Source organism: Carettochelys insculpta, chromosome 22 (assembly GCF_033958435.1).
Source record: "Carettochelys insculpta isolate YL-2023 chromosome 22, ASM3395843v1, whole genome shotgun sequence".
In the NCBI taxonomy this organism is placed as follows: Eukaryota; Metazoa; Chordata; order Testudines; family Carettochelyidae; genus Carettochelys; species Carettochelys insculpta.
In genome coordinates this window covers 13,865,583-13,890,335 of record NC_134158.1, presented here as the reverse complement: position 1 = coordinate 13,890,335, position 24,753 = coordinate 13,865,583, and the positions used below count along the sequence as shown (strand labels likewise).

At 68.8% G+C, this 24,753-nt stretch overlaps 2 protein-coding genes, 1 long non-coding RNA gene and 2 other non-coding genes across 8 annotated transcripts; all 5 read left to right on the top strand.

The window, feature by feature from the left end:
• The first annotated feature begins 109 nt into the window (after positions 1–109).
• LOC142024294 (uncharacterized) lies at positions 110–1,847 on the top strand. Of its 2 annotated transcripts, none has more exons than XR_012648452.1 (4): positions 110–256; positions 807–942; positions 1,140–1,230; positions 1,567–1,847. It is a non-coding gene; the product is annotated as an uncharacterized LOC142024294 (long non-coding RNA). The 2 variants fall into 2 exon arrangements; XR_012648451.1 differs by lacking the exon at positions 110–256 and adding an exon at positions 283–367.
• Positions 651–740, top strand: LOC142025370 (small nucleolar RNA SNORD88). The gene has a single exon (XR_012648641.1). It is a non-coding gene; the product is annotated as a small nucleolar RNA SNORD88 (small nucleolar RNA).
• LOC142025369 (small nucleolar RNA SNORD88) lies at positions 1,380–1,469 on the top strand. The gene has a single exon (XR_012648639.1). It is a non-coding gene; the product is annotated as a small nucleolar RNA SNORD88 (small nucleolar RNA).
• Positions 1,848–3,368: 1,521 nt separating the features above from the next.
• On the top strand, positions 3,369–9,105 carry NR1H2 (nuclear receptor subfamily 1 group H member 2). Its single transcript, XM_075016110.1, has 9 exons — positions 3,369–3,691; positions 3,856–3,935; positions 4,139–4,273; positions 5,263–5,538; positions 6,053–6,270; positions 6,495–6,674; positions 7,865–7,964; positions 8,132–8,340; positions 8,438–9,105. The coding sequence occupies exons 2-9, from the start codon at positions 3,896–3,898 to the stop codon at positions 8,582–8,584; spliced, it is 1,305 nt and encodes a 434-aa protein (XP_074872211.1). The 5' UTR covers positions 3,369–3,691; positions 3,856–3,895; the 3' UTR covers positions 8,585–9,105.
• Positions 9,106–10,059: 954 nt separating this feature from the next.
• Positions 10,060–24,753, top strand: POLD1 (DNA polymerase delta 1, catalytic subunit). 3 transcript variants are annotated; one of them, XM_075016097.1, is made up of 27 exons: positions 10,060–10,065; positions 10,679–10,884; positions 11,127–11,240; positions 11,648–11,788; positions 11,898–12,023; positions 12,198–12,366; positions 12,874–12,988; positions 13,149–13,278; positions 14,361–14,527; positions 14,700–14,804; positions 15,673–15,813; positions 16,326–16,436; positions 16,536–16,727; positions 17,837–17,925; positions 18,171–18,287; positions 18,507–18,620; positions 18,758–18,905; positions 19,318–19,413; positions 20,085–20,222; positions 20,340–20,515; positions 21,142–21,294; positions 21,536–21,638; positions 21,724–21,856; positions 23,256–23,369; positions 23,974–24,026; positions 24,173–24,270; positions 24,561–24,753. In XM_075016097.1, the coding sequence occupies exons 2-27, from the start codon at positions 10,686–10,688 to the stop codon at positions 24,655–24,657; spliced, it is 3,339 nt and encodes a 1,112-aa protein (XP_074872198.1). In that variant the 5' UTR covers positions 10,060–10,065; positions 10,679–10,685; the 3' UTR covers positions 24,658–24,753. The 3 variants fall into 3 exon arrangements, with proteins under 3 accessions (XP_074872198.1, XP_074872199.1, XP_074872197.1); XM_075016098.1 differs by lacking the exon at positions 10,060–10,065 and having other exon boundaries at positions 10,635–10,884; positions 11,127–11,236; XM_075016096.1 differs by lacking the exon at positions 10,060–10,065 and having other exon boundaries at positions 10,635–10,884.

Sequence of the window (24,753 nt, the reverse complement as noted above, 5' to 3'; positions counted from 1 at the left end):
ACCCCTTGCCTAGTCCCCGCCTCCAGCAGCCACAAATCCCGCCCTATTCCCAGGCTCCGCCCTCTTCCCCCCCCCACTCCTGGGACCTTTTTCCCGTTCTCCTAGCTCCGCCCCCTGGGGCTGCCCTTCCAGGTGCCTGTCCCGCTCTCGGACAGAGCTACTGCCCCTTTTATCCCGGGCTCTCCAGCGCCCTCTCCGCTCAGCCCGCTCCACCTAGTCGAGAGGGGCGGGGTCTCGGGCTTTTCCATCAGGCGCGGTGAGGGGCAGCTCAGGCGCGGGGGCCTCACTTCGAGCTTAAATAGCGAGGCCCGAGCGTAGGGGGGGCGAGCACGTGGAGTGTATCGCGGAGGGTGCCATGTGCGGGAGGGTGAGAGCGGGATTGGGGGGGGGGGGTCTGGGGAGCAGGTTGGGGGGCACATGGATGGGGGACTTATGGATGGGGGACTTGAGGGGCAGATGGATGGGGTAGGATGGGGGATCTGGGGGGGATCGGAGGGGGGAGCAACTTGGAGAGGGTGAGGTGGTAGAAGCAGTGGGGTGAGCCTGCGGGGAGGAGCCGCTGGTCTCAGGGAGAGAGCGATGGGCAGTGGTGGTTCTGTGGGTCGATGGGGGGGCTGGAGTGGGCTTCCTTTGGTGTGTTGGGCTGGGGAGGTCCCCGATGATGTCAGCACTGGGCTCTGAGCTTCTGTGACGACGTTAGTGCTTCCCGGGGCCTTGACACCCTGGGGCCTGAGGGGCCTGGCTCTTGCGGGGGTGCAGGTGTGGGGGTGGCATGGGGTGACCCACTAATGCTGCTCTTCTCCCAGGTGTCCAGCAGTGATCCTGCCATGCGTTCACAGTGGGGAGACCACCCTCTCCGAGGTGACCCTATGGGATGGGGGAAGCTGAAGGACTAGAGCTGGCAAGCCCTTTCGGACCTGGGGGGTAGCGAGCCCTCCTCTGGTATGTATTGGGGTGAGGCTGCTTGGCTCTGCTGGGGATGCCTAGCGCCCCCCCATCTAGAGTGGGTGTCCCTGAGGATGTCAGCACTGGTGGCTCTGGGGGTCCTTGACACCCAGGGTCTCTGGGGCTCAGCATGCTCTGCTGGGACCCTATTCCCTGGGGGCCTGTTGCTGGTGGTCAGCCTGCTTCCTCTCTAGGTGCCCTGCTGGGGTTGTGGGATTAACACCCTCTCCAGACTCTGACCTCCCCTCACTTCGGCACAGATCTCCCTGCAGGCTCCCCAGACAGGCAAGTACTGCATGGGTGTGGGAGTGGGAAGGGAGGAGGGTCTTGTTTTCTCCTTCTCCAAATGCTGGGGGTGGGGGAGCATATGGGGGTCCTCATATGTGATTGGGGTTGCAGAATGGGTGCAGGGAAGGAAGAAGGGGGAGCTGGATGGTTCCTGATGATGTCAGCACTGGGCTCTGAGCTCGTGTGAGGATGTCTGTGCCTCCTGGGGCCTTGACACCCTGGGGTCTGAGGGGGCCACAGCCCAAGGGGTGGGGGCAGAGGGGCTCCATGCTGCAGTGAGGGGGAAGTGGGGTGGCAGTGCTGAGGATAATGCTGGCCCTGTTTCTCTTCCAGGTGCTGAGACCTGCACTGGTCCAGGGAGTCTGAACCCAGGAGTCCTGTTCCTGCCACAGCCCTTTATTGCTAACCTGAATGCAGGCTGGAACCTGGGGGGGGTGGGGCAGGTGGAATCAGGGGCCCTGTGTTGCTGTGCCTGTGCAGGGAGTGTGGGGCTGGGACAGGCCTTGTGCTAGCAAATGGGGGAGGGGCAGAAGGAGGGGCCTGGGGGATTCATATCCCCCCCACCCCCACTGGCTGTGGCTCCTGTCCTGCCAATAAAGTCATGTTGGTCTGAATGTTGCCCTGAGCTGAGTGACTTGTCATTTTTGGGGGGTGTGATGGGGTGGGGGAGGCATCCCTGAGTCCTGTCTCTCAGAGCTGGGGAAAGAAACTCCTTTGGCTCCCTGCCTGGTCTATGGTGCAGGGAGTGAGGTCTCTGTGGTGTAGTGCTGCCATGCACAGGAGAAGTGTGCCAGTAGAAAAACAGACACCTGAGTCAGCTGCCTGCCTTGGTGGTTGTGGGGAGAGAGGTGTGTGCCTCAGTTTCCCCTTCTACTGTGCAGGGCTGGGGGGGGGGGTGTAACGGGTTACCTTGCTTTGAGAGGGCAGAGTAAGGAGACAGGTGCAGTGGAAACGAGCAGGTACCAGCCCGGGGTGGCTGATAAACATTTAGCAAAACTGTCTCACCTGCAAATGGGGCTGGGGCTCCGGAAGCATCTGCCTCAGCTGGTGCGTGCAAGGTGGGGGAGACCACCCACCCAAGGGGCACTCTGAGGCAGCCCAGGCCATTGCTGATGGATGTCGGGGGGCTGTGCACCCAGCTGGCACTTGAGCTGGGCACTGGCTGTAGGAGTGAGTTAATGGACAGCGGGGCTGGGGGGTGGCAGGGAAGGGTGGAGGGGGAGCTTGGTGGATGTGGGGGAAGTTACCACCCGGTGCTGGGGCGGGCCTAGAGCCCAGCCTGAGGGGGCACAAGGGACAGCTGCCCCTCCCCCACCTTGCAATAGCTTCACTCGTGGGGCCCACAGCCAGCGGCTGGACCTGGGCACGGCTGCAGGCGGCCCCCCCTCTGCCCGGCGAGGGCTCAGGGCTGCGCCAGGCTCGATGGGGGGGGGGGGGGCACCCGGGGGAACCCCGCTACTCAGCGCCGGGGGGGGAATAGTCCTGCGGGCCTTGCGGGGTGCAGCCGGGTCCCCCCGCCAGCCAGTGACGGCCCGGCCCGGCCCGGCCTGGCGCCCCTCGGCTCCCGCGAGGGAAACTGAGGCGCGGCCCAAGTCGCCCCGCTGCGTCCAGGGGCCTTTCCGGGGGGCGGGCCGGAGCAGCAGGAAGTGACGTAGGGCGTGGGGATCCCGGAAGCCTCCGCGTCCGGCTGCGCAGGGGGCGCCCGCGAGAGGGGAGCAGGTCGGGGCGGCGGGGGGGGGAGCCCCGGGGCCGGGGCCGGGGCTCGGGCTCGCGTCTCACGCGCCGCTTCCCTTCCAGGTGCTGCCGGCGCGGGAGCCGAGCTGCGGGGGACCCCGCCCGGCCCCAACCTCCCGCCTCCCCTGACCGCCGAGCCTGCTGCCCCCCAACCTCCCCATTCCCCCGAGCCCCCCCACCCCCAGCTGCCCCAACCTCCTCAGCCACACCAGTTCCCCAACTTCCCGCAGCCCCCTGAAACACCCAACCTTCCCTGCCTGCCCCAAGCCCCCCAACCACCCAGCGGCCCAACTCCCCGAGCCCCCCCAGTGACCAGCTACCCCCAACCTCCTCCACTTGCCCCTAGTACCTGGCACCCCCCATCTCCCTCATCTGCCCCAACCTCTGCCCCCCCCCGACTCCCCAGCTTGAGCCATCCCAGCATCCCTACAGCTTTCGCCCGAGTTTCCCCACCCTGAGCCCCCGCTGTCCCCAACCCTCCAGTTTAGGTCCTCCTGGGACCTAGCCTCCCCCAGCTGCACCCCTCCCTGCCTCGCTCCAGCCCCCCATCTCCACACCCCAGTACTGCACTGCGACTGCCCAGACCCCCTCCTGACCCTTCTCTGTCCCCCTCAAAGCCCCCATTTCACCCTCCCCAGCCTCCCCCAGCTGGTCCCCACGCCCAGGAGGCAGCCAGCAGCATGTGGGTCCAGGCCAGCTGAGCCCCTCTCTACGTGGGAACATGGTGAGATGCAGAGCGGCTTGGGGGTGATCGGTTGGGGGCACAGGGACAAGTGTCTCCAGCTGTCTGGTGGGCTCAGTGCTGCATGGCTGGGAGTGGGGGAAAGTGAGCAGCTGGGGACCATCCATCCTAGTCTGACACCCTGTCTGTCCATCCGTCTGTCCTAGTGCCAGGCCCTGCTGGACCTGGGAGCACCCAGATCCTGATATGGCCACGCCAGGCACCCCAGGCTCCGAGCTGCCACTAGGTGAGTAACTGGGCAACCCAGGAATCTGGGCAGCTAAACCCTCCGCCCTGACTCATCTCAGTGCCTCTTGCTGGGAATCCAGGTGTCCAGGCAGGTCCCCACAGGGTCCCAGCACCCCTAGGAGAACCCACATGTCAAGGCACTGCAGACATCTCCCTGACATCGGGGTGCCCCCTGTAACCCATGCCCCTCCCTGCCTGCAGAGGATGGGGATTCACCACCCCCCAACTCCCCCGGAGCCCCCCAGACCCAGGTGAAGGAGGAGGGACTGCAGCTGGAGAAGCCCCCTGAGCCCGAGGCACTGGGCACTGATGGGGAGGGGTCGACGCACAGTGCAAGTAAGAGGGATGGGGTGTGGGGCATGCTGGGGGTGGGAGCAGAGTGGGGTAGGCATAGGAGGGCTAATACCCAAGGTGCTGGGGCTGTGCTGGGAGGGGTCTGAGGATGTAGTGGGATGGGTCAGCAGGCTGGGTGTGTGGTTGTGCTCTGAGGGGTCCTGGGACGGGTTAGGGGCTGAGGTGTGGGGTGTCCCAGGGTGGGTTGGGGGACGTGGGGCCGAGGCGGGGGACTCTGGGGGGCCCCGCAGCTGATGGTGGTGGCCTGCACAGGGGAGCAGTTGGGGGGGGGCTCCAGGGCGGGGGTTCTAGGCCCAGCGGCTGACAGTGGCGGCCTGTGCAGGGAAGCAGGCGGGGGGGGGCTCCGGGGCGGGGGGGTCTGGCGGGGGGGGGGTCCGGGTTGGGGATCCCAGGCCCAGCGGCTGACGGTGGCAGCCTGAGCAGGGGGCGGGGGGCTCCCGGGCGGGGGGCTCTGGCGGGGGGGGGGTCCAGGTTGGGGATCCCAGGCCCAGCGGCTGACGGTGGCAGCCTGAGCAGGGGGCGGGGGGCTCCCGGGCGGGGGGCTCTGGGGTGGGGGCCCCAGGCCCAGTGGCTGACGGTGGCGGCCTGCGCAGGGGGCGGGGGGCTCCGGGGTGGGGGCCCCAGGCCCAGTGGCTGACGGTGGCGGCCTGCGCAGGGGAGCAGGTGGGGGGGGCTTTGGCAGGGGGCTGAGCTGGGGGACTCTGGGGGGCTCCGGGGCTGGGGCTCCAGGGGGCCCAGCGGCTGACGGTGGCGGCCCGGCCCGGCAGGGGAGCAGGCGGGGGGCTCTGGGGGGCCCTGCGGCTGACAGCGGCGGCCCGGCCCGGCAGGGGAGCAGGCGGGGGGCTCTGGGGGGCCCTGCGGCTGACAGCGGCGGCCTGGCCCGGCAGGGGAGCAGGCGGGGGGCTGAGGAGGGGGGCTCTCGGGGGGTCCGGGGGGCCCAGGCCCCGGGGCTGACGGTGGCGGCCTGGCAGGGGAGCTGGCAGGGGAGCGGCCGCGCCGCAGGAAGGGGCCAGCGCCCAAGCTGCTGGGCACGGAGCGGTGCAGCGTGTGTGGGGACAAGGCCTCCGGGTTCCACTACAACGTGCTGAGCTGCGAGGGCTGCAAGGGCTTCTTCCGGCGCAGTGTGCTGAAGGCAGCGCAGTACGTCTGCCGGGGCGCCGGGCACTGCCACATGGACCCCTACATGCGCCGCAAGTGCCAGCGCTGCCGCCTGCGCCAGTGCCACCAGGCCGGCATGCGGGAGCAGTGTGAGTGCGGCCCGGGGTGCGGCCGGCTGGCGGGCGGCTGGGGCCCCGGGAAGGGGGAGCTCTGGTGACGGACGGCTGGGAGCCCCGGGAAGGGGGAGCTCTGGTGACGGACGGCTGGGGGCCCCGGGAAGGGTGGGGGGGCCTCTGGTGACGGACGGCTGGGGGCCCCGGGAAGAGGGGAGCTCTGGTGACAGACGGCTGGGGGCCCCGGGAAGAGGGGAGCTCTGGTGACAGACGGCTGGGGGCCCCGGGAAGGTAGGGGAGCTCTGGTGACGGACAGCTGGAGCCCCGGGAAGGGGGAGCTCTGGTGACGGACGGCTGGGGGCCCCGGGAAGAGGGGGGCTCTGGTGACAGACAGCCGGAGCCCCGGGGAGGGGGAGCTCTGGTGACGGACGGCTGGGGGCCCCGGGAAGAGGGGGGCTCTGGTGACAGACAGCCGGAGCCCCGGGGAGGGGGGGCGTTGTGGGGCCCGGTGGGGTTGCCGACCCCTCCTGACCCCGGCTCCCCTTTCCAGGCGTGCTGTCGGAGGAGCAGCTGCGGAAGAAGAAGGGGCAGCGGCAGCAGCAGGGGGCCGGTGGGGAGGCGCCTCCCCTGCGGGGGCCCCCCCTACCCCCCGCGCCCCTGGCCGAGCCGGCCCAGCTCAGCCCCGAGCAGGAGCTCATGATTCAGCAGCTGGTGGCGGCCCAGCAGCAGTGCAACAAGCGCTCCTTCAGCGACCAGCCCAAAGTCACGGTGAGGGGCTGGCCGGGGTGGGAGCCCCCTGCTCTGGGGTGGCTCCGTGTCAGCCGGGCCCTAGTGAGGCTGCCCCGGCAGGGCGCCGTGCAGAGCGCAGAGGGAGACCGAGGTGCGCCCAGCCCAGCGCAGTTCTAGGTGTCCCCCGGTGGGACGTCTCCGTGGGCCTCCCGGTGGCGGGGTGCCATGGGTCAGGGCCGCGTCTCACTCCCCCCTCCCCGCAGCCGTGGCCCCTGGGCAGCGACCCCAACAGCCGGGAAGCTCGGCAGCAGCGTTTCGCCCACTTCACGGAGCTGGCCATCATCTCCGTGCAGGAGATCGTTGACTTCGCCAAGCAGGTGCCCGGCTTCCTGCAGCTCACGCGCGAGGACCAGATCGCGCTGCTCAAGGCCTGCACCATCGAGGTGAGGGGCCGGGGGCACCAGGCAGCCCATCCCCCTGCACCGCTTCCAGCCGGGAGGGCAGCCTGCCGGCTCCTTCCCGGGGAGCCCTGGGCCTCTCCTGGCCTGGCACAGGGCTGGTGGGTCCCTGCTCCCCTGGGGTGGAGCTCATGCTGTGGTAAAGTGGTGTGTTTGGTGTAGGGCGTTTGCTGGGCTGATTTGGGCAGGGGACTGGGATGGGGGCTGGTCCTTGGCTCTGAGGGCAGGACACGGCCCAGTGGCTGAAACTGCAGCCAGGGAGGTGGAGGTTGGACATTAGGACAAACTCCCGAACTGGCGGCTGGCTCAACGAGGAGGAAATTGCCCGGGGAGGTGGTGGAATCTCCATCGCTGGAGAGATTTAAGAGCAGATTCAATAGACACCTGGCGGGGCGGCCTGGGCCTGGGCCTGGGCCTGGGCCTGGGCTTGGGCTTGAGGGGGCGGGGCTGGTTCTCTGCTGGGGTCAGGATCTGACCCAGAGAAATGGGACGAAGCGCCAACCTGCCGGAAAACTGGGAGAAACGGCGGCAGGCGCGTTTACGTCCTGCAGCCGGCGTGGCTGCCCGCGCCCACCCTTTATTCACCCGCCCAGTGTGCTGTGGGGAGTGGAAAGGGGTCTGGTTGAACTCCGACGGGCAGCGCACTTGGAGTTGGGGCTGAGTTCTGCAGTTCTCCATCTCAATGGCCAGAGCTCTCGTGGACGGAACAGCCCCCAGCGTTACCCAGAAATTACATATGCGTGCGCTGGTTTCTGCCTGTTGGGCGGGGGGTTAATAAGGACTGAAAAATTCACAGGAACAATGGGGTAAAAGGAAAACGGGAAACAAAGGGCCCTGTGTGCATATTGTTTCCATGGGTGGAAGGGACAGACTTCCTGTGCGCTGCTCAGCCAGGCCCCAGGTAGGAGGAGACGCACGCTTCTAGGGGAACAAGGGGCTGGGGGTTCCCGGGGGTCGCCCAGGAGCGACTGCTCAGAGTGCCTGTGTTCGCTAGGCTGAAGGCTGGTCTCCCCGCTCTGATGGCTCCCACATCTCAGGAAGGGGCCTCTCGGCATGTGGCTCTGGGGGCTCAGTGCGCGAGAGGGGAGCGGGTCCATCTCCCTGGGGCAGGAGCTGGCGTGCAGGTGGAAGGATGTTCCCTGCTGCTTTTTCTCACATCTGCCCCCCGCCCCTAGATCATGCTGCTGGAGACAGCGCGGCGCTACAACCACGAGACAGAGAGCATCACCTTCCTGAAGGACTTCACCTACAGCAAGGATGACTTCCACCGGGCCGGTGCGGGCCAGGGCCTCCCTGGCAGTGGGGGATGGAGGGTTCCGTGGGGTGTGAGGGGACTGGGGGGAGCTGGAGGCAAGGGAGACCCTGGGGGGCTCCCCTGGGTGTGGGCTGGGGGACTGGGGGCTCCCCAGCTGTGGTGGCTGACTCCCCTCCCTTCCCCCCAGGCCTGCAGGTGGAGTTCATCAACCCCATTTTCGAGTTCTCGCGAGCCATGCGGCGGCTGCAGCTGGATGACGCCGAGTTCGCGCTGCTCATCGCCATCGACATGTTCTCGGCCGACCGGCCCAACGTGCAGCAGCACGGCCAGGTGGAGGCGCTGCAGCAGCCCTACGTAGAGGCCCTGCATGCCTACACCCTCATCAAGCGCCCCCAGGTACCCGCGCCCCTGGCGCTCCCTGGGGGATCTGCGCAATGCTGGGGGAGAGGCTGCCAGACCCGCCCCACGCTTACCCCCCACTTGGCCGTTCTAGGACCGGCTGATGTTCCCGCGGATGCTGATGAAGCTGGTCTCCCTGCGCACGCTGAGCAGTGTCCACTCCGAGCAGGTCTTCGCCCTGCGCCTGCAGGACAAGAAGCTCCCGCCGCTGCTCTCCGAGATCTGGGATGTGCACGAGTAGGGGGGGCTGGGACCCCCCCCCCCCCGGGCCTGCAGGGACCTGCTCCCCGCCAGAGGGGCCTCTGGGCATGGTGCACCCCCAAGGGGTGCCTACAGGGGGCGCTGTGTACTCCCTGAACTGGAGTGCCCCCAGGTGGGGCAGGGGCAGCCTCAGAGACAATGGGGGGCCCGGCCCAGCCCCTTCCCCAATTTGGGGGGGAACAAAGCACTTTTCCCCACCCCCTCCTCCTGCCCCTCCAGCTCTGACCTGCCCTGGGTGAGCGCATCCCCTGCTGCCAGGGTGGGGGACTAGGGGCTGGGTTGGTGCTGGCCCCCCAACACTGTATTTATTGGGGGACACAAGGTGGGGGAAGCAGTGACCCCTTCCCCCAGCAGATGGGACCCTGAGCCCTAGGCTGCTTCCCGCTGTGCTCAGGTCATGAGCATCTCCCGCTGGACTCAGGCTGCATGGACGGGGCAGCTGGGGTGTCCTTCCCATGGGGCATGGACCCCAGTGGGAATAAAGCAGATCATGGCACAACAGCCGCGTGTATGTGTGTGGTGAGGGCTGGGGCCCAGGACTCCTGCGTTCTCTCCCTGGCTCTGGGTGGGGAGGGGGGTCTAGTGGGTAGAGCATGGGCCTATGCGGGGAGCCAGGACTCCTGGGTTGTCTCCCCAGCAATGGCTGGGTGGTGGTGGGGGGCAGACCTGGTACTGGGGGGAGGGGGGTCACAGGGCACATGGCTCCAGGGCCCCCATCTCCTGCTGGGCAGCTGCAGAGCGCCCCCCACCAGACCCATGTCTGGCAGTGCTGGGGGCAGGGCCCTGGCTGGTTTGGGGGTGGCGGGTGAGAGCAGCTGGGGAGGGGGGAGGAGGCAGGGCTGGCTGCACCCCTGCCTGGCCCCAGGGGGCAGGAGCCGGGACAACTTGTGGGAGGGCGGGGCTGGAGCAGGCGGGGGGCGGTGACCTCCCACGTGGGGAAGGGCGGGCGAGGGCCACCCGGGGAAGTGTCTCACCACTTTTTGCCACGCTCAAAATGGCGCCTAGCGCGTCCGCCAATCACAGGGAGGCGGGGGAAGCCCTCGGCTGCCACGTTCAACATGGCGGCCCGGCTCGGCCCCTGCAGGGCGCATGGGCGGTTGACCTCGATGGGCACGTGTGCCTCAATCAACATGGCGTCCGGCGAGTGCGCGGAGGCCACGCCGAACAGAGTTGACCTTCGGCGCATGCGCTTCAAGGTGACCTTTTTCCGGGGCCGGCTGGTTGGGAGGGGCTTCACACGTAGCCTTGAGGTCACCGTTTGGCGGGCGCTTCCTGCGCATGCGCTCTCCCTCCAGCATGCCACACTCAAGGTGGCGACCGGAAGCACTCGGCTCAGCATCGGGGCGGAGTTGCGGCGGCGGCCAATGGGAGGAGGGTTGCCATGGCAACTGGGGCGGGGCTGTAGTCTCACCGCCCCTGACTGCTGTTGGCGGGAGAGTCGGAGCTTGGGCCGGGCCTGAGGTGATGGTGGTTGGGGGAGCGGGGCTATGGCTGGGGAGCTGTGGGGGGGCTGGTGAGGGTTGGGGGCAGTTGAGGGCAGTTGGGGGGGGCTGGTGAGGGTTTGGGGCAGCTGAGGGGGGTTGGTGAGGGTTGGGAGGAGCTGTAGGGGGTTGGGGGCGGTTGGGAGGAGCTGTAGGGGGTTGAGGGCAGTTGGGGGGAGTTGAGGGGGGCTGGTGAGGGTTGGGGGGAGCTGTGGGGGTTTGGGGGTGGTTGGGGGGAGCTGTGGGGGTTTGGGGGTGGTTGAGGGAGCTCGGGGGGGTTGGTGAGGGTTGGGGGGAGCCGTGGGGGTTTGGGGGAAGCCGTAGAGCAGGGCTGGTTGGCAGTGTGGGACGAGTAGCTGCTGGCTGGGGGAAGCCATGGGGTTGGTGGGTTATAACCTGGGGGGTGGCAGTAGGGGATGGTGGCTGTGGTGGGGGGCAAGGCTGGGTGTGCGGCATTGGAGAGGTGGCTGTGGAGGGGAGGCCAAGTTATGGGGTAGTGCTGGGGAACACGTGACTGGGTGAGAGCTGGCCCCCAGTGGAGGTGTGAGGCACACCTGGGGGGTGTCTCTGCTCATGCCCCCTCCCCCTCCCAGAGCCAGTATGGAGTCCAAGCGGAAGGTGCCCAGTGGGGAGGCTGGTGGGGGGGACCCTGCCCCACACAAGCGGTCCCGGGGGCGCGACTGGGAGGACGATGGCCCCTCGCACTTCGAGGAGGAGCTGGCCCTGCTGCACGAGGTGGAGGCTGAGATGGCGCTGGAGATGAGGGAGTCTCAGCTGGCAGCTGACATGGTGCCCCTGGGTGAGCTGTGTTCCCTGTCCTGGTGTGGGGCATTGCCCCCTGCAATGCTGGGGAGGCCCAGTGGGGGCACCATGCTGCAGGGAGTGGGGTAGGGGGCTCTGCAAGGGGGAGCAGGGCAGAGGGGTCAGTGGGGGGGCTGGGCTGAGCTGGGGGCGTGGCGGGAGCAAGCACATTGTGGAGAGGGGGTGGGGACGGGGGCAGCTCAGACCTGTGACCTCCATTTCTTTCCCCCCCCCCCCCAGGGAGTCTCTTCTCCTCTGTGAAGAACCCCAAATGGCAGCGGCCGGCGCCCCCCAAAATAAACCCTGCCCAGGACACGGTCTGCTTCCAGCAGGTGGAGCTGGACTATTATGTAGGTGAGCCGCTGCCTTTGAGTGAGCATCGGGGGAGGAGCCAGGACTCCTGCGTTCCTTCGCTGGCTCTTCTGACTGTTCCTCTTTGTCCCATCGCAGCCTTGTGTCTGGCCCCTTGTGGCCAGGAACGCTGGTTAATTAGTGCCGTGGGTCATGCCTGGCTGGGAAGCCCGGGGATTCTGGGCTGAGGCTGCTTTCAGGGGCACAATAGGCCCTTCTGTCCCTGCCACAGTCCCACGTGGGGGTATAGGGACAGCCCGAAATTCCCCTGGGACCTCCCAGCTTCCTTTCCCCACCTGGGGGCTGCTGGGCTGTCCCCTGACTGTGCCCTGTCCCCAGGGGCCCGGCACTGCCCAGCTGCCCCTGCTGCAGGGGCTGGGGTCTTTGTCTCTGACCCCTCTCTTCCTTAGGTGCCCCCGTGCCAGGTATGCCTGGCGCCACCCAGGGCCCAGTGCCCATTATCCGGATGTTTGGCGTTACTGCGGCCGGGAACAGCGTCTGCTGCCACGTCCATGGGTTTGCCCCCTACTTCTACGTGCCCGCCCCAGCCGGTGAGTACCCGCTGCCTGGGGGAGGGGGTCTTGGGGGGGCAGCTGGCAGAGCCCCTCTGACCCCTGGCCCGGCCCCGGCCCTTCCCTTCCCTTCCCTTCCCTTCCCCAGGCTTCCAGCCCCAGCACCTCAGCGACTTCCAGCGGGAGCTGAACGGGGCCGTGCTTCGGGACTTGCGCTCCAACCGGGAGGGGCTGAGCCAGGCCGTGCTGGCTGTGGAGCTGTGCAGCAAGGAGAGTGAGTCCGGGCTGCCCCGGGCAGGGCAGGGGGGAGACATGGGGGCAGCACAAGCACCGGGGCTTTGGCTCCCCACTGGTGGGGGCTGGGCCCAGCTGGCCTGGCCCCCAGGTGTGGGGAGGGAGGGATGAGGGGCATGAGGTGCTGGTGCCCACGTGGGCTCTTTCCCCTTAGGCATGTACGGCTACCATGGCCAGCGCCACCTGCCCTTCCTGAAGGTCACCCTGGCGCTGCCGCGGCTGGTGGCGCCCGCCAAGCGGCTGCTGGAGCAGGGGCTGCGCTGCGAGGGGCTGGGCCTGCTGGGCTACCAGGCCTACGAGGCCAACATCGACTTCGAGATCCGGTAGGGTCCTGCGCTGGACCGTCAGCTGGGGCTGGACCCCCCGTGCCGCCTGCTGGCCCTGGGGCTGGACCCCCCGTGCCACCCGCCGGCCCAGCCCTCTGCCGCCCGCCGGCCCAGCCCTCTGCCACCTGCCCTCTGTCTCACCCCATCCCAGCCCCCTTTCTTGGGCCACCCCAAGGCTCGTCTCTGGTCCAGTGTCCTCACTCCATCTTCCTGATCTCCTCACCCTAATGTGCCCTGCGTCCTGAGCCCTCCTTCCTTTGCATTGTGTCTGACCTTCTGCCTTAACACCCTCCCCCCCATCAGCGTGCCCCATAAGTGGGGCACTGGGGCAGCTGCCAGGAGGGATTCAGGGGCTGCCCAGCGGGTGACCTGAGCCCCCGGCCGGCGGTGGGTGTCCTTGTGGTGTGTATCCGTGCAGGCCTCGGTGCGCATGACAGCTTTCCCTTTGCAAGTTGGTAGGAAAACCAAGCAGAACTCTCCCCCTTCCTCGCGCTCTGCCTGCAGGTTCATGGTGGACCGGGATGTCGTGGGCTGTAACTGGATCCAGCTGCCCCCCGGGAAATACCAGCTGCGCCCCGAGCAGCCCCTGGGGGAGCCCCCCAAGGGAGGCCCAGCCAAGGTACGACGTGGGTGTGAGGGGGAGGGTCCGTGGCAGGGTGTGGGGTGGGGGTATCTGTGGCTGGGTTCTCGGGGGGTGGGGGGAGCTGTAGCCAGGGTGGGCACCCCTGGGGGCTGGGGTAGGAATGCAGAACCCCCGGCTGACCCCTCCCCTTTCCCAGGTGTCGCTGTGCCAGCTGGAGATGGATGTGGGCTGGGCAGACTTCCTCAGCCACCCGCCCGAGGGGGAGTGGCAGCACATCGCCCCCCTGCGTGTGCTGAGCTTCGACATCGAGTGCGCCGGCCGCAAAGGTGGGGGGTCACCGCTGAGGCGCCTCGCGAGTCCCTGCGACCTGCAGTCCTCCCGGGCCGCCAGCCCTGCCCTGTGTGCGGGGGGGAAGCTGTGAAAACCCCTCGTCAGCTAAAAGGCCCCTGCGCTCCCCAGGGCCAGCCCTGGTCCCTCTCGGTTCACACCTTCCCTGCAGCTCCAAGGCACCAGTAGCCAGCCCTTTGTGGGTGGCCGCATCCCTCCCCGACACCCAGCCCCTGCTCCACCCCTTCCCCCACTGCCCCCTTCCCCACGGGCTCACCGGGACCTAGGTGCAGGGCAGTGGCTGGGGACTCCCTTGCCCTCTGCAGCTGTGAGAGCCATGGGGAGCTGCCTGTTCCACTCCGCTGCCATCTCCCAGGCCAGCAGCCTGGGCTGGGGTTCTCCGCTTCCCACGCGTGGGGGCCAGGGCAGCCGCCCGGAGCCGTTGTACGCAGGGGGCAGCCCCACACGGCCTTTCCTCAGCCACAGGGTCCTGCTGGCAGGGGAGCTGCTCCAGTCAGGCTGTGCTGCTGGTGGTGGTGGCCCCAGGGTGTTTTCGGTTGCAGGAAGTGGGGGGTGCAGGTGCCCACAGTGGGAGGGGATGGTTCCTGCTGTGGGGCAGTGCCTCCCATGCTGACCTTGGGAGCCCTGTGGGCCAGTCCCCTGTGCACCCTCTGCAGTCGCCCTTAGGTAGCAGCCCTGGGCTGGCATCACCCCAGAGCTCTGGTGAGCCGGGCCCCGCGATGGGGGAGCTGTTCCTGCCTTACTTGGGGTGGCTGGTCCCAGGCCTGTCCTGCATGTTTGACCCTGCGCCTGAGCAGACAAGCCTCTGTCGCCTGCTAGGAACCAGCGCAGCACATGGGGGGAAACCGAGGCACTCACAGGCCGTGTCAGAAGGCTACAGGAAATTCCCACTTGGTTGGGGGGCCGGGCAGCTGGCTGTGTGGAGCAGATCAGTGCGCGAGCTGTGGGACATGCTGGGTCCAGCACAGTCAGCAGCCAGAGGCGCTGTCATCATTAGGGACCAGAGTGAACGCTGACATGCTGCAGGGCAGCCCCTGTCTGCCCTTCACTCCGTCTCTAGGGATCTTCCCGGAGCCGGACAAGGACCCGGTGATCCAGGTGGCCAACATGGTGCTGCGCCAGGGTGAGCGGGACCCCTTCATCCGCAACGTCTTTACCCTGGACACGTGCGCCCCCATCGTGGGCTCTCAGGTGCTGTGCTACTCGCAGGAGGCCGAGCTGCTGAAGGTACGGGGCCGGCGGGGGCGCCTGCGGCAGGGGGAGTGGAGCCGGTGGGGGGAGGTGTGAGTGGGGCACAATCAGGAGGGTGTGAGGGGTGCCTGGGAATGGGGGGCCCAGTGTCTGTGTCCTGGTGCAGGGGGTCCATCCCTCCGCCCTGCTGAGGTCCCCTCTCTGACAGGCCTGGGCAGAATTCATGCGCATCGTGGACCCCGATATTGTCACCGGCTACAACATCCAGAACTTCGACCTGCCCTACCTGCTGCAGCGCGCCCAGGGCCTCAAGGTACAGGTCCCCCCGGTACCCCCCCGGCCTGCTGCAGCGCGCCCAGGTCCTCCTCCTACTCCCCTTTGATGGGGTTCAGGGGTCCCCAAGCTCTGCACCCTGTCCGTAGGCAGGAGTGACTCTCACTCAGCAGGTAGAACTGGAAGTTTGAGGCGGCAGAGGCCCGGCTCAGCACAGAGGTGTCAGTACAGCTGGCAGAGACAATCCTTCCAGCCTGTCCGGGGGAGAGGAGCCCGGGGTGCTCCTCCAGGGTGTAGCTGCCCCCGTCGCCAGGCTGGTCGCCTCTCGCCTCTCCCACCCAACTGCCGCCGCCAATTCAAACCCCGCTCAGCTCCTCCCTGCTCTGTGTTCAGGGCAGAGGTGCTACCTGCCAGCTTAGGTCACAGCCCCGGGGTCATCCTTAGCCACTGGGAGCTGCTCTGCCCGTCTCACACACATCCAGCCTGAGTCTCCCGTGTGCTCCCCCCCACTCCATCACACCCCTGACCTGCTGCAGCGCACCCAGGCCCTAGCGGTGCAGGGCCCCTCACCCTGCACGTATGCCCCCAACACACCCAGGGCCTCTCGGACCTGCCCTGCTTGCTGCAGCCTGTGCAGCCCTTGAAGTAGGGGGACCCGCTCCCTGTCAGCCCAACACACCTGACTGCTCCACTGCCCCCCCACTTCCCTGTCCCCTCCCTGGTTGTGGGGGCTACCCATCAAGCTGTCCTATATGGAGCGGGTCAGACCCTATCAGGGCATGGGGCCCCTCACCCCAGCCAGCCTGCGGGGGGCCGCTGCCCTGTGGTGGGTGTTTCCTGGCCCTGCTCCGCTCCCCACCTTGCCCATGGAGAGCAGAGCCCCGGCCTGACACCCCGTCCCTCGGCAGGTTTCCACCTTCCCCTTCCTGGGACGCGTGGTGGGGCGCAAGTCCGTCATCCGGGACTCCTCCTTCCAGTCCAAGCAGATGGGGCGACGCGAGAACAAGGTCATCAACACCGAGGGGCGCGTCCAGTTCGACTTGCTGCAGGTGGGCCCAGCGGCAGCCCTGCCCCTTGTCCCGTTTCTGAGCCGCTCACGCAGCACTGGGGAAACTGAGGCACACGCCTAGCACTCGGGGGAGCGTTAGCAACGTTCCTGTTTTGTTCTGGGGCTGGGGGCTGGGGGCTGCCAGTCAGTTGTAGGGAGCGGATGGCGGAGTGAGGAAGAAGGGGTCTGGTGGGGGCAGAAGCTGCAAGTTGGGAGTGGGGGTAGTGAGGGACTATGGGGTGGGCAGCAACAGGGTGCAGGCGGAGGAGGTGGGGCAGTGACGGGGCGCAGGTGGGGGTAGCAGTGGGCGTGGAGGAGGCGGGGGCAGGGACAGGGTGAGGGGGGCGTGGAGGAGGTGGGGGCAGCACCAGGGCATGGGCAGTGGGCGTGGGGGCAGTGATGGGGTGCAGGTGGTGGGCACAGGGGCAGCAGGGCAGGCAGGCGGTGGGTGTGGGGGCAGCAGGGCAGGAGGAGGCCGGGCTCTGACCCTCCCCTCCTCTCTGCTCCTGCCAGGTGCTGCTGCGGGAGTTCAAGCTGCGCTCCTACACCCTGAACGCCGTCAGCTTCCACTTCCTGCAGGAGCAGAAGGAGGACGTGCAGCACTCCATCATCACCGACCTGCAGGTGAGGCCCCCCCTCCCCCCCGGCCAGCCGTGCTGGTGTCCCCCGGCCGGCATGTCACACGGGGCCCCCCTAACGTGCTGTGCGGTGCGGTGCCCCCAGAACGGGTCTGCGCAGACGCGCCGCCGCCTGGCCGTGTACTGCCTGAAGGACGCCTACCTGCCCCTGCGCCTGCTGGAGAAGCTGATGTGCGTCATCAACTACATGGAGATGGCGCGAGTCACCGGCGTGCCGCTGGGCTACCTGCTGTCCCGCGGCCAGCAGGTCAAGGTGGTGTCGCAGCTGCTGCGCCAGGTGAGGAGCCCCCTGCGCGGCACTGCCCTTCTCGGGGGGTCCCCTCGCTCTGCCTGCCCCCCCGGCGCCAGCCTGCAGGGACCCTCAGCCTGGCCAGTCCAAGTCCCCGCCCCAGCCGGTGGGTCTCGCATGTCCCCCCCCACGGTGTCCCCTGCCTCCAGCAGGGCCCCTCTGCTGTGCTCGTGGGAGGGCCAGGGCCTCTGCCGGGAAGAGGCACCACTCAGCGCGCTGCCTGGGTTGGGAACACGGCAGTCAGGTGGCCACACACGGACGCCGCTGTCCTGCCCAGCCGGGCGCGATTGTTGGTCCCGCTCTGCTGCCTGCTCCGTGGGTCGGCCGAGCTCGCGCACGCCGGGGCTGGCTGGGGCCACGAGCCTCACGCATGGGACAGAGCTGTCCCCTGCCAAGAGCCACCTGCTGGCCTGGCCCTGGGATGCTTGGGGGGAAGTTTGCTGCAGCTGCCAGCAGGTGCTACAGCCGTCTCTTGGCGTTTCCTGAGCCAGTCCTCCTCCATCGTCCTGTCCGGCTGCTTCTCCTTGCCGCCCGTCCGCTTCCTCCTGCGCAGCTGGCACTGCCCTGCATGCAGCGTCAGGAGGCCCTGCAGCCAGCTGGGGCCGGCCCTGCTCCCCCACTCGCAGCGCACGGAGCCAACCACCGGTAGCTTTCCCAGGCGCTGCTCCCGCAACTTTGCAGCGTCACCCTTAGGTCCGAGTTCAGCCTGGGACGCAGGTAACTTCTTCCAGCGGCGCCCCACCAGCCCTGTCCTGCGTTAGCCAGAACTAACGTAGACCCGTGTTCTGCGCTGTGTGTCCCTGGGCCAGCCGCTGCCCGGGTTGGGGAGCCCCCAGGCACCAGTTGCCAGAGCTGGAGGACCCCAGGTGGCTGAGGGGGGGTCATCTCTGGCCCCCTGCAGCATCACCCTTGTTGTGCGGCACGGGAAACTGAGGCATGTGGGGCGTTTGTGCTGAAGGAACTCTCTGGAGGGGGCTGGGGAGTGCAACCGGAGCCGTGTCACAGGGCCCTGACGGATTGGGGTCCCCTGCCCTGGCCCCCACCCTCCTCTCACCCCATGGGGCCCTGACCCCTCCTCCTCCCCCCACCTCTGCCAGGCCATGAAACAGGACCTGGTGATGCCTGTGGTGAAATCGGAAGGGGGTGAGGACTACGCCGGTGCCACCGTCATTGAGCCTCTGAAGGGGTGAGCAGCAGTGGGGCTGGGGGCAAGGCCATCGTGGGAGGGGTGGATTGGAGGGAGGTGGGGGGGCAGGGCTGTTGGGGAGGGGCAGCCTTGGTGGGGCTGGGGGCAGGGGTGTTGGGGGAGGGGCGGCCCGGGAGGGGGTGGGGGGATCATGGACCAGGCGAGGGCGGGGGGCAGGTACTGAACCCCAGGCCTTGGGGCGGGGTCCCCCTGGCCCAGCAGCACCTCCCCTGCCCCCCACACAGGTACTACGACGTGCCCATCGCCACGCTGGACTTCTCTTCCCTGTACCCCTCCATCATGATGGCTCACAACCTGTGCTATACCACGCTGCTGCAGCAGGGGGCGCCCGAGCGCTACGGGTGAGGGGCTGGGCCTGGGGGCGGGGGGAGGTGTTGGTCTGTTAGCTGCGGGGCGGGAGCTGGGCCCCGTGGGGAGTGGGCTGGGGCTGGGAGACATGCCCCCATGCTGGATGTGGGGTGGGGTGAGGCTGGACTGGTGCATAGCTGAGCTGGGGTCCCCCCACGGTGTCCAGGCTGGGCAGCCTTGGGGGCGCCCCTGACCTGCGCTCCTGCCCCTAGGCTGTCCCCCGAAGACTTCATCCGCACCCCCACGGGCGACCTCTTCGTCAAGGCCGCCGTGCGCAAAGGGCTGCTCCCCGAGATCCTGGAGAACCTGCTCGCTGCTCGCAAGAGGTGCCGGGGTGGGGGGAGCTGCGGGAGGTCAAGGGGCTCTAGGCATCCGGGGGGAGGGGGGGCCACGCTGGCAAAACTGACCCTCCCCCGTGCAGGGATCGGGGGGCGGCGGCGGCACTGACCCCTCCCTGGTACAGGGCCAAGGCGGAGCTGCAGCAGGAGACGGACACCTTCAAGCGGCAGGTGCTGGACGGGCGGCAGCTCGCGCTCAAGATCAGCGCCAACTCAGTGTACGGCTTCACCGGCGCCCAGGTGGGCAAGCTGCCCTGCCTGGAGATCTCCCAGGTGAGCCGAGCCGGGGGCTTTCCCAGGTGGGGCTGCCCCCTCCCTGCCCCATTGTGTGTCCAGCCGGGGGCACTCAGGGACTTTCTGTGCCCAGCCCTGCTCCGGGGCTTCCCTGGCACTTCCTCAAACTGCCACCCCCCACAGCTCCTGCCCCGGGCTTTCCAACCCCTGGGCTGCTGGGCACGGCCCCAGGTCCCCCTCCCCTCCCCCCAGGTCCTGCAGGTCAGCCCCTGGCTCTGCTCACCTGTGGGGGCTGGGCACACAGGACCCCCTCCTCCAGCAGGGTGGGAGTGAGGGGCAGCGGCAGGGCTGGGGTGGGCAGAGGCTGCGGGTTGGGAGCAAGGGGCACCACCGGGGGCGCCCTGCATGTGCCTGGGGGTTTTTACCCACTGTCCTCGGCCTCCTGCCCCAGAGCGTGACGGGTTTCGGGCGCCAGATGATTGAGCAAACGAAGCAGCTGGTGGAGTCGAAGTACACGGTGGCCAACGGGTACAGCGCCGACGCCAAGGTGAGGGGCTGGGCTCCTGGCTGTCTTCTCCCCAGCTGGCGTGCAGGGACGGGGGCTGGCTGTGGGGGTGTCCTGCTCGGCCTGTGCGGTCCCCGGGGGGAGCCCTCTTCAGCACGACAGCCCCTTCCTGGGGCCCCTCCTGAGCCTGGCCCAGCAGCTCCTCCGTCCAGCTGGGACCCTCTCCTGCCCCTTTGTCCCCCCCCGGCTGGGCCCACTGGGGCCCCTCTCCCCACCCCTTGTCATCAGCCTGCCTCCCCAGCACTGGGGCTCTGCTCTGCTGGTCCGTGCGCTGCCTCCCTCTGCCCCCCCCGTTGCACCCAGGGCGCTGAGCCCCCACCCTGCTGGCCACTCAGGGCGCTGTGAGAGCCAATAGCCGGCCGGGGCAGAGCTCAGCATCGCTGGAATTAACCCCCCGCCCCATTGGCTGCACGAGTGAATGGCTGATTGGCCCCACTGGGTCACATGGCTGGCTGGGTGCATCTGGGGGGTTGCAGGGCAGGGGTGCTAGGAGCTGCACACCCTTGGAAACCCAGCCAATTCCGCTGTTCGTCCTGGGGGGCCATAGCCCTGTAACTCCCTCTGCCAGGTGGGGTGTGGGGGGGGGGCAGGTCTCTGACCCTCCCCCGGGTGGCGTGGGGTGCAGGGCAGGTCTCTGACTCCTCTCCCGCCAGGTGGTGTACGGGGACACGGACTCGGTGATGTGCCGCCTGGGCGTCCCCTCGGTGGCTGAGGCCATGCAGATCGGGCGGGAGGCGGCCGCCTGGGTCTCCAGCCACTTCCCCCCACCCATCAAACTGGAGTTCGAGAAGGTGGGTGGGGCTGGGGGTGTCGGGTGAGCCCAGGAGGGGGGCAGGTTCTGGGGGTTGGGGGAGCCGGCAGGGCGGTGGGGGGCAGGACTCCCGCCCCTCACACTGCCCCCCCCCCAGGTGTACTTCCCCTACCTGCTGATCAGCAAGAAGCGCTACGCGGGGCTGTACTTCTCCTCCAGCCCCCATGCCCACGACCGGATGGACTGCAAAGGCATCGAGACCGTGCGCCGCGACAACTGCCCCCTGGTGGCCAACCTGCTCAGCGCCTGCCTGCGCAAACTGCTTGTCCACCGGTGGGCCCCCGCTGCCCCCTGGCTCCCACTGCTAGGCCCCGCTGCCCCCCACCCCCGGCACCCAGCGCCCTGCTGCCCGCACCCAGCACCCCGCTGCCACCACTAGGCCCTGCTGCCCCCCCCCCCGGCACCCAGCACCCAGCACCCCGCTGCCACCACTAGGCCCTGCTGCCCCCCGGCTCTCACTGCTCCCACCGCTAGGCCCCGCTGCCATGCCCCAGTGCCCAGCCCCCCGCTGCCCCCCTGCCAGCACTCCCATCTCTAGGCCCCGGTGCCTAGTCTCCACTCCTCCCCCTCGGCACCCAGCCCCCACCCCCACTGCTAGGGCCCCCCTACCGGCACCCAGCCCCCGCTTTCAGTGCTAGGCCCCACTGCCCAGCCCCCTGCTGCCCAGGCCACTCCCCCCCCGCTCTCATCACTAGGCCACACTGCCCAGCCCCTCCCCTGGCACCCAGCCCATCCCTGCTCTGACTGCTAGGCCCCCGCTGCTGCCCAGCCCCCCTCCCCTACTCTGACCACTGGCTGTGCCTCTGGGGCAGAGTGAGCAGCCAGACATCCTGGCTCCCAGCGCCCCCGGCTGCCCCTCCCCGGTGGCCAGGGGAGCCAGCCTGGTGTGTCTCGCTCAGGGACCCGGCAGGGGCGGTGGCCCACGCCAAGGAGGTGATTTCGGACCTGCTGTGTAACCGCGTGGACATCTCCCAGCTGGTGATCACCAAGGAGCTGACGCGCACGGCCCACGAGTACGCCGGCCACCAGGCCCACGTGGAGCTGGCTGAGAGGTGAGGGGCCGGGGCCCGCGGGGGCACAGCTGCCCTTCCCTGGCTCTGCAGCTGAGCGCCCCGGCTCCCTGGGGCAAGGCACAAATAGCTGCACCCCCGCCAGCCTGGCTGGGCCACAGCCCCGGCATCGGGCCTCCCGGTGCTTCCTGTGCTCTGCTCGGTCTGCCGGGGTCGGGCGCTGCCCTGTGGGCACCCGGCTGTGCCCCGCCGCTGCCCCTGCGCTCACCCCCGGTCTCCACAGGATGCGGCGGCGGGATCCCGGCAGCGCCCCCAGCCTGGGCGACCGTGTCCCCTACGTCATTGTGAGTGGGGCCAAGGGGGTGGCAGCCTACATGAAATCGGAGGTGAGTGTGCAGGTGCGTGCGGGCTGCTGGGGGCCTGGCCCCGGGGGTCCTGCCCGCGCCCTGCTAATGCCCCCGCCTGCTGCAGGACCCCATCTACGTGCTGGAGAACAACATCCCCATCGACACGCAGTACTACCTGGAGCAGCAGCTGGCCAAGCCCCTGCTGCGCATCTTCGAGCCCATCCTGGGCGAGGGCCGGGCCGAGAGCATCCTGCTGCGTGAGTGACCTGACCCCTCCCACCACCTGCTGCGTGAGTGACCCCCCCCCCCCGCCCGCCTGCTGCGTGAGTGACCTGACCCCTCCCACCACCTGCTGCGTGAGTGACCCCCCCCGCCCGCCTGCTGCGTGAGTGACCTGACCCCTCCCACCACCTGCTGCGTGAGTGACTCCCCGCCGCCCGCCTGCTGCGTGAGTGACCTGACCCCTCCCACCACCTGCTGCGTGAGTGACCCCCCCCCGCCCGCCTGCTGCGTGAGTGACCTGACCCCTCCCACCACCTGCTGCGTGAGTGACCCCCCCGCCCGCCTGCTGCGTGAGTGACCTGACCCCTCCCACCACCTGCTGCGTGAGTGACCCCCCCCGCCTGCTGCGTGAGTGACCTGACCCCTCCCACCACCTGCTGCGTGAGTGACCCCCCCCCGCCTGCTGCGTGAGTGACCTGACCCCTCCCACCACCTGCTGCGTGAGTGACTCCCCCCCGCCCGCCTGCTGCGTGAGTGACCCCCCCGCCTGCTGCCTGACCCCTCTCACCACCTGCTGCGAGTGACTCCCCCCGCCTGCTGCGTGAGTGACCCGACCCCCCCCCGCCTGCCAGCTGACCCCTCCCACCACCTGCTGCGTGAGTGACCCCCCCCGCCCGCCTGCTGCGTGAGTGACCCGACCCCCCCCCGCCTGCCAGCTGACCCCTCCCACCACCTGCTGCGTGAGTGACTCCCCCCCGCCCGCCTGCTGCGTGAGTGACCCCCCTGCCTGCTGCCTGACCCCTCTCACCACCTGCTGCGAGTGACTCCCCCCGCCTGCTGCCTGACCCCTCCCACCGCCTGCTGCGTGAGTGACCCGACCCCACCCCCGCCTGCCGCCTGACCCCTCTCACCACCTGCTGCGTGAGTGACCCGACCCCCCCGCCTGCCGCCTGACCCCTCCCACCGCCTGCTGCGTGAGTGACCCGACCCCCCCCGCCTGCCGCCTGACCCCTCCCACCACCTGCTGCGTGAGTGACCCCCCATGCCCCCCGCCACACCGCCGACCCCCCGCCCCATTGCCTGCTGAGTGACACCCCCGACCCCCATGTCCTGCTGTGTGACTCACCCCTGTCCCGCTGCTGCCCCCCCACCCCGTCGCCTGCTGCATGAGTGGCCCCACATCCCGCCGCCGCCCCCCTGCTGCGAGTGACCCCCACCACCTGCTGTGACCCCCGCCACACTGCCACCCCCCCACCCTCCCACCTGCTGCGTGAGTGACCCTCCCACCACACCACCGCCCCCCGCCTGCTCCGTGAGTGACCCCCCCCACCTGCTGAGAGTGACTCCTGCCTCACTGCCCTGTGTCCTGCTGTGAGTGATCCCCCTGGTGTGCTGGGAGCTGGGGGTTGCCGACCCTGACGGTCTGCCCCACAGGAGGGGAGCACACACGCTGCAAAACCGTCCTTACCTCCCGCGTCGGGGGGCTCATGGCCTTCGCCACCAAGCGCAGCACCTGCCTCGGCTGCCGCGCCAGCCTGCCCCACCATGGTGAGTGCCCCCCGCCCCTCTCCCCGCCTGCCCCCCCACGGTGAGTGACCCCCGCCCCTCCCCCACCTGCCCCCACGCAGGATGCGACCCTACCACCAGCTTGCCCCTGCTGGGCAGTGACCTGCTGTGCCTGGGCCGCTGCCCCCCCGGTGGTGGTGAGTGCCCCTCACATGTCCCATCTTTAAAGGCCCCCCCATTATTCCCCCTCCCCTGCTCACCCCCAGACTGTCCAGCCTCCGCTGGCTCCCCAGAGCACGACGCCCCTCCCCCACAGCCCTGCCCACGCGGGGGGGGGGGGGGGGGGGGAGGGCAGCTGGTGGTGCTGGGTTCCGGGCCAGTGGCTGGCGCAAGATCCTGTGCGGGGAGGGGGGGAGGGTGTCTCCAGGGTGTTGTAACACAAAAAAAGCCCCAGGAAGGTTCTGCAAACTGCTGCCACTGGGGTCCCTTCCCGGGGGCCCTGCCCCTCCCCCTGGTGTCGCCTGGGTCACACGGGGGGGCCCCCCAGCCCTCGGCCCCCTGCCTGGGTCCCGCTGGGGCATTGGGTGTTGGGGGGGCCCTGGAGGGCAGGTGGGGAGCTCTCCCCTCCAATGTCTCCTCCCCCCAGGCGCGGTGTGTAAGTTCTGTGTGGGGCAGCAGTCGGAGCTGTACCAGAAGGAGGTGAGCCGGGCTGGGGGTGTGGGAGGGGCCCGTGTGGGGCTGGCTTGGGTTCCCTCCGGGGCTACGGGAGGGCAGGGGGGTTCAGTGGCTGGAGCGGGGGAGGGGCGGGGGGCCCCCTGCCCCGCTGTGACCCCCCTGCCCCCCAGGTCGCTCATCTCTCGGCGCTGGAGGAGAGGTTCTCGCGGCTGTGGACGCAATGCCAGCGCTGCCAGGGCAGCCTGCATGAGGACGTGCTGTGCACAAGGTACGGGGCTGGGCCCGGCCGGGCCCCTCCCTCCTGCCCGCCAGGAGCCGGTTCCCACGGGAGCCGGGGGCTGAAATATGGTTTTATGCCCCCCCCCGGCCTTTACAGCGGCTTATCGGGTGCGCAAACAGCGGCTCCCACGGGGAGGGCGGGGGGGCCTTATTGCCCCAGCTGGCGCCTTTACAGCCCCATAAATCCAGCACCTGCCACGGCGGGGGCGGGGGCGGCTCGCCCAGGCCCCTGATTCCACACCCCGCCCCACCACACTGATTTCTCTGCTCTTGCCCCAGCCGGGACTGCCCCATCTTCTACATGCGCAAGAAGGTGCAGAAGGACCTGGACGACCAGGAGCGGCTGGTGGCGCGCTTCGGCCCCCCCACGTGGTGACCGGCCCCCTGCTGGCAGGGGGGCAGCGCTCGGGGGGGTGGGGGGGCCTGGGTCTTTGTACATTGTGTTTTCTATGGGGAATAAAGACTAATTTTC

Bases quoted from the DNA above. Each gene is read 5' to 3' on its own strand.
- NR1H2 (XM_075016110.1), top strand. From the start codon at position 3,896: ATGGCCACGCCAGGCACCCCAGGCTCCGAGCTGCCACTAG. The intron at 3,936-4,138 runs GTGAGTAACTGG...CCCTGCCTGCAG, and splicing joins AGGCTCCGAGCTGCCACTAG to AGGATGGGGATTCACCACCC. The intron at 6,675-7,864 runs GTGAGGGGCCGG...CCCCGCCCCTAG, and splicing joins TCAAGGCCTGCACCATCGAG to ATCATGCTGCTGGAGACAGC.
- POLD1 (XM_075016096.1), top strand. From the start codon at position 10,659: ATGCCCCCTCCCCCTCCCAGAGCCAGTATGGAGTCCAAGCGGAAGGTG. The intron at 16,728-17,836 runs GTGAGGAGCCCC...CACCTCTGCCAG, and splicing joins TGTCGCAGCTGCTGCGCCAG to GCCATGAAACAGGACCTGGT. The intron at 24,027-24,172 runs GTGAGCCGGGCT...CCTGCCCCCCAG, and splicing joins CGGAGCTGTACCAGAAGGAG to GTCGCTCATCTCTCGGCGCT.